Source organism: Myxine glutinosa, chromosome 4 (genome assembly GCF_964187855.1).
Source record: "Myxine glutinosa chromosome 4, kmMyxGlut1.1, whole genome shotgun sequence".
Classification (NCBI taxonomy): Eukaryota; Metazoa; Chordata; class Myxini; order Myxiniformes; family Myxinidae; genus Myxine; species Myxine glutinosa.
Window position 1 is genome coordinate 55415987 of NC_136264.1, and position 6956 is coordinate 55422942.

At 42.1% G+C, this 6956-nt stretch overlaps 1 protein-coding gene across 1 annotated transcript in view; it reads left to right on the forward strand.

Moving 5' to 3' along the window:
• The window catches only part of LOC137425852 (schlafen family member 13), a 42047-nt gene extending 35631 nt beyond the window's left edge, over positions 1-6416 (forward strand). Inside the window, exons 4-5 of the mRNA XM_078775221.1 lie at positions 2633-3368; positions 4886-6416. Of these exons, the coding sequence (XP_078631347.1) occupies positions 2633-3368; positions 4886-5636 (1487 nt within the window). The 3' untranslated portion in view covers positions 5637-6416. The remainder of the gene's footprint in view (positions 1-2632; positions 3369-4885) is intronic.
• The last annotated feature ends 540 nt before the right edge of the window (positions 6417-6956 follow it).

Sequence of the window (6956 nt, forward strand, 5' to 3'; positions counted from 1 at the left end):
TGACAGATTGTGTCAGTCCCAGTGAGTCGCAGAAGTCCTTTGCTGAGGAGCCATGGCTGGTGAGAGAGGTACCCACACCCAGCGAACTGGCATGGTGACAATTGAAATCACCACATTTGAGGAAGCAAGAGTTGGGATGAGTCGATAGAAGTTGGTCCATATTATCAGACAGCGAGATGTGGATGGAGTCATCACTGTTTGGTGGACGGTACAACACACATATGAACTAAAGGTGGGAGCAGAGGGGAAGCAGTAGCCAGAGGTATTCCTGTGGGTGAGGTGGAGAGAGGGCAGTGCAGGGCGAGTGAGGAAGAGAGTTTTTGATAAAGATAGCAACCCCATCTCCAGGACGTGGCTCAGGTCTATCATACTGGAGGAGGGAGTAACCCGGGAGAGATATTAAGGAATCAGAGACATGAAGAAGGAGGAAAGTTTCTGTTAAGCAGATTAAGTCTGGTTTGTCAGAAGCAACCTGTATGGAGAGATCAGTCAAGTCTGAGCGAAGGCCCCGGATGTTTGAGGTCCATACCGGATGTTTGAGGTCCATACCGTTGATGAAGAGGAAGGGGGAGCATCGGAGACAGAACAGGTGGGGGGGGGGGGGGAGGGGTAGGGTAAGATGTGGAAGAGGAGGAAGAGGGGGAGGTAGAGCTGTTGACTGTGTCAGAGATTTCAGAATAGCAAGGAGAAAGGGAAGGATGGGGCAGACAAAAGGTTTGACGGTGATTGGGTGAGGCACAGTGAGGTGTCCTTTGAGGGGGGGGGGCAGAGCGAGGCAGAAGGTTGGGGGAGATGGAGGTGAGAGTTGGAAGGGGGAAGAAGCGGGGAGGACGCTTTGAGGAGGAGGGGTGAGAGGGGGGAAATGGAGAATAAATGAGGGTGTGGAGATTTGAAGGTGAGGAGGGAGTTTGAGGGGAGGGGTTAGGGGGGAGTTTCAGAGGGAAGGGGCAAGGGGGGGATTTGAAAGGGATGGGGGAGATTTGGAGGTGAGGGGGGAGTTTAGGAGGGGAGGGGCAAGGGGGGAGATTTGAAAGGGACGGGTGATGGGGAAGATTTGGAGGGGAGGGGTGTGTTTGGATTCTGGAAAGTGTTGTACGATTAATGGGAAATTAACATTTATTGCAAAATGAGTTTCTTGTGACCTTCGAGTCAGAGATACGTTTGAGGACGCTGGAGGGGGGGGGGGGGGGTTAGGGGGGGTGGAGTGCCGGTGAGTTTGGGGAATGTAGGAAAGAGGAACTGTAAGAGATGGAATTTTTTTTGGGAATGAATAGATTAGGTGAGCAAGTCGAAAGCAACCTTTTAAAGAAGAAGAAGAAAAAGGTGTTATAATATACGACAGAATATATCACTTCAGGGGAAAGTTTAAACATTTTTAAATTGAACAGTGAAAACTATCTGGGGAAATGGGGGTGAAACACGTGGTCGAAGAACGAACGAACGAATGAGAACAACGAATAAATGAATAAGAACAAAGAAGGAAATGTTTTTTTCTTTTTTTTGAGTTGAGATTTTAAACAAGAAAGTATGGGGTGAAAAGACTGGGAAAAACTGAGAACGAAAGTAATTGGACCACAATCGACTGCTGAGAGAAAAAGCCTCAAGGTAGGAAACAAGGTACTAGGTGGCACAAATTAACCGACGATTTTTTATGCAGGTATGAAAGATTAACACCGATAAATCTTCCTTGGGACACACTATCGGTACACACACCGAAAGAGAAATACAGTTTCGACAAAAATACAATTGTGAACAATTACTTAACTTCGAAAGCGTGGAGAGCGTGTGCAGCTTCGAAAAACCATGCCCTCGCTGACAAGATCTCGCGAGATCTATCTCTTAAGGGTCTCTTAAGGCGAGATCTCTTTAGGGTCTTTGATGTACACTACTCACAATAGGTTAGGGATATTGGCAGGTTCTTCGGTGTGGTTGATTTTGTGTATTAATTATGTTGAAAAAAGTTGTTGGTCCTAATTCTATGGTTATTAATGAGTATGAAAAAACACAGCATTCTTGATTTCAATACCATAACCCTAACCCCTATAAAAAAAAATAAACCCACTCCCACAATATCCCTAACTTATTGTGCGTAGTGTATTTTGGGTATTCGTGGTCTTTTGAGTCATTGTTGTCTTTATGGGTCTTTTAGATATTTTGGGTGTTTGGAGTCTTTTGAGTCTTTAAGGGTCTTTGATGTATTTTGGGTCTTTGGGGGGTATTTTGGGTCTTCTGGTTATTTTGGGTTCTCTGGGTCTTTTGAGTCTTTAAGGGTCTACGAGGATTTCCAGGTCTTCATGGTCTTTCTGGGTCTTGCTGTCTTAATTGTCTTGGGGGACTTAAAGGGTCTTCAAAGGTCTAAGGGATCTCAGCAGTTTGAAGAGTCAAAAGGTATATTCCAACACTGCGTAATTAATAGACTACAGAGTGGCCACAAAGTCCCTATGTATAATAGTGCGCTCTGTTACTTATTTGTTTTCCAGGTACGGCTTCCAGGGACAGCAATATCAGAAAAATTGTTAATTGGAAAAAATTGTTAGCTCAATATAGTTTGGCATTTTCTTTATGATGGAGTTAACTTGTTTTTTCTATTGTTATACTGACTTTTGCCATTTACTATTTTATTGTCTTTCAGTCGAAGAAAATGACTCCTTGGAACAAGGCCCCACAGTTCTGTTTCCAGATTTACACTCTAAATTAATTGAAGAGAAACCTGCGATCTCCCAATTCGACAAATTTTTGATGAAAACATTTAATGGCCACAAAGGTTTTCGAATCTACTCACGCAGTTGGGCGGGAAACCTTGGCAAGCCAAACAACAATCATGTTGTTTGTGATGTGCTGGTTCTTGTTGAGGGCCAATCTCTGCAATTGTTTACTGTTGTGAATGAAAGGAACAGCAATGTCAAAGTGTACTGCATGGAAACTGCTCATTCAATAAAAACTGCTATGGTGAAGAATGGGAAATATTCTAATGTTCTCTGCGTCATCCCCAAAATTTTTGCCCTTTCTGATCTTTCAACTGTCACTCTGTTTGATGAAAATCTGTACCCAGAAAGCTATTTGAAAATTGAGCAGAAGTACTTTTGGCATCTTCTCAAGAGCCTTGCAGTCAGTCTCCTTGTTTTTGAATCTATTTTGGGAGAACACGTCGGTGTGCAATATCTGAGTCTCTTGACATTGGAACAGTTCAATATCCTTCACAAACGTTTTTCTGTTGACAACGTCAAAAGTCTGTTTGTGCAAGGTCTTCCGGGCACTGGGAAAACTGTGCTTGCAAAAGAGCTCATCAAAAAGTTGAAGAATAAGGGCAACAGTTTTGAGGACATCCTTTACCTGTGTGAAAACCAGCCATTGCGAGATAAAATGAGGTACGTATAACTCGATTGTCTTGTAATGTTCTGATGCCAATATGTTGTGATGTCAATGTTTCTTAAAATCATTATTTGTTTTGAATTTTCTGAACATAACCACAATTTCCTAATATTGACCCATTGCCAAATCCTAGAGTGTGAGTGTGGTGGTGAGGTAGGGATGGCACTCTATGTAGGGATGGCGTGGGAAAAATGTCGGTCCCATCTGCTACATACAAAACTAGAATTGGAGTATCTTCTTTAAAACGTCACTTAGTCTACATGTGAGAGTCGACCCGGTTTGTTCAGCTGATTGTTGAAGGCAGGGATCACTTTTCAGTACCATGGCAAAAGGAAACGCGAGCAAAAATCCAAAATTGTCGAAACCAGAAAATCTCATAATAATAATCTGCAGATGCCGTATTTCTGAGCTGCTTCTCTCATTGGCAATGACACTGGTACCATCCGAGTTTTACTTAGTGCAGCATCCTTTGCTATCATAGTTTTAATAGCTTGAAAGGATTCCCTGGAAAGCATGTAAAACTGCATTCCTTTGTAAAGGAATAGGAAGGGATCAGTGGGGTGGGTGAGACTATGACTGTCAATCAGCCTGATGGGGGTGGGGCCGCAAGACACATTTTCCTTAAGACCAATCAGACCGATTATGGGTCTGGTTAACGATGGAATATTATCAGGAAGTCGGTGACAGCAACAATCCACCCCACATATGTAACAACCCACGTATGTACATATTGCTGTAAAGTACGCACTATTTAGAATGTTAGATCGTCTGTTAAGTATTACAATGTGAGCACATTTATAAAGGTTGTATTACAACATTTGTAAATCAGTAGAAGAACATCTATATATATTTCTAAAAAAAATAAAGAAACAAGTAATAAAAACATTATAAACGAGAACAATTTGACTGCGTCACCAATATGCCTCCGCGTAGTCCCTGCTTGTGACAACGGGTAGATGCCCTTGTTGGCTGTCCTAAAAATAAACTAGTTTGATTTATATCCTTTCAGCTCTTCTCAAGTATCGCATTTTTACCAGACATGACAAGTTTCACATCGATCGGTGAAGCGGTTTGGAGAAGGTGGTTTTTTAAATGTTGGCTGCCTACAGGACAGCTTTCTTTCCTGATTCTTCTTTAGAATAAAATGTTTTGCATAACCAGTACAATATTAAATTTTTTGGTTTCATTTTGCTTGCATACACCTCGATTCCTGGATAAATTGGATACAAATTGTTTGAGTTATTGCAACTGTCGTCTGTTGTTTCACTGACGAGGTGTTGCACCATGGAGTAAGGCCATTGACCTGTTTGAGATTCGTTGGACTAGTTTGCTGTTCTCATCTGAGTAGTTGTATCATGATGCTTTCACTACAGCTTGAATCTCAAAATGTTGATTTTCCATTGTCTCGTTATATTATTTGCCTCTGTATGATGCATCTCATAACTGTTGCATGCGTCTTGGACAGGAAAAAAGACTTCCATTTGCCTCATTATTTTTTATTTTGTCCTTTCAGAGATGAGAACCTGTGCAGATGTGAAACAAGGTGTGCATTCATGAAAAACGAGTTTCCACATGTCAAGCACGTTGTGGTTGATGAAGCACAGAATTTCCGTAACGAAAATGGGGAAAATTGGTTTGAAAAAGTAAAATATATTCAACAACAACAACAAAATGAAGAGCTCGGAGTTGTTTGGATCTTTTTTGATTTTTTTCAGAAGGCAGACTCTAAGGAAACAGGCCTGCCAGAACACCTTGATCCTATAGAGTCGCTGGACACAATTGTTAGGTGTGGCGAAGCTGTCAGTAAAGTTGTGCAGGAATACTGTGGGAAAGCTCCCAAAGATGAGAGACAAGAGCGAGCTTTGGAAAACCTCAAGCTTCTCAAAACCTTTCCAGGTGATGTGAAGACTATTCCATGTGAATACAACGAATACCCACAGGTTGTAGCTAAATTGATACTTGTACATCTTGACGAGGGATATAGTCCTCATCAAATTGCTGTGCTTTACCGCACAGAGAAAGCTGCTAAAATGTTTCGTGAGCAGATTGTTTCTCGAGTAAAGGATTACGGGCGTTCAGTGAAAGCTACAGAGGCTCCAGGCATGGAAGGCTTTTTCGTTGTTGACAGTATTCGGCGCTTTTCTGGACTGGAGAGTGAGATCGTCATTGGAGTTGACCCTCGAACCAATGAGAGTTCATTCGAGAACAACATTAAACTCATGCTTGCTTCTCGAGCAGTAGCCAGACTGTACATTATTGAATAAAAGAAATAAAACAACCACCTTCAGAGGCAATTTTTCCCCACAAAGCGGGGGTTGGTCTTATTTGGGCACCGTGCCCACTTTTTGAAGCAATGTTTTATGGCCTCCCTGTTATGCCCTGTTAGGCCTTCCTGTTATGGCCTTCCTATCCATGTTATGCCCTTCCTGCCACCAACCCTGTGAGTCGCATCTTGTGACATGCAGGTAATTACCAGTGAACTGGAACACAATTTGTCGACCTCAGAAGGATGACAGGCTGAGTCAACCCCCTGCCCTCAAACCACTAAGCCAACACCAGGCTTCCACTGTACATTATTGAACACTAGGCATTTTTACCTGAGGCTTTCATGAATGATTTAATCTGAAGATGGCATGTTGTACTTTACTAACATTCTGCTCTATTTACTCTATAATTTGCCTGAGATCATCTTCCATTTGCTTGGAAGTCAGCTAACATTAGCCTTGTCAGCCATCCTTGCTGCTTATATACATTGGTTGCTAAAATCACTTCCGCTTTGCCACGAAGCTCAGTGTTGGATGCTTTTGTTTGCACTTCCGCTTAATTAAGATGAATGAAATGAAACATTTTGAAAATTTCGAATTATTCTCATTCAGATTTCAACATCACTGTAAACTGATTTCCCCCCCCCCCCCCACCCCACCACCCCACCCCCCCCCCCCCCCCAATTATTTGAGGCAGCATGTTACATTATATTGGTATATCCCATTCTTGTACTCTGTATCATGTACTTAAGATGAAAATAAAATTGTATTTCTTGTGTATGATGAGGAAAAACTCTCTTTATATGATATTGCCACAAGCTGGTAAGGAAAACGCATGCATGATCCTCCATTGCTGAAGGAGACTTATTTCTGCATGGCATACAAGCTGGACTAGCACTATACCGGTTGGTCTTAGGCATAGTTTGAGGTAGATAATCAAGCCCGTGGTCTCGCTGCAAGGCCTCCATTTGCACCCGTTGGCCTGCTGTAAGTTGCGTTCTTTGGTTTTAATCTTCATACAATTTAATATTTATACAGGTGTCCCCCGCTTAACGAAGGGGTTGCTACCTTTATGACCCTACGTGATGCAAACTTCGTCATAGTCCAGACATAGCAAAAGTCCAGATTTCAATATTTGTGCTTCAAAAAAAGTGTTTTAGGCATTTCGTGTTAAGAGTCGGCAAACAAGTTGTTTAGGGTAATTTGAGGGTGCTGAATTCAAAAAAATTGTTTGCCAGGCTGAATTTTGGAATTTCGACTCTCAAAATCCAAAAAATCAAAATGGCCGCCATTTTTACCATATTTTGCACTATAGCTTGG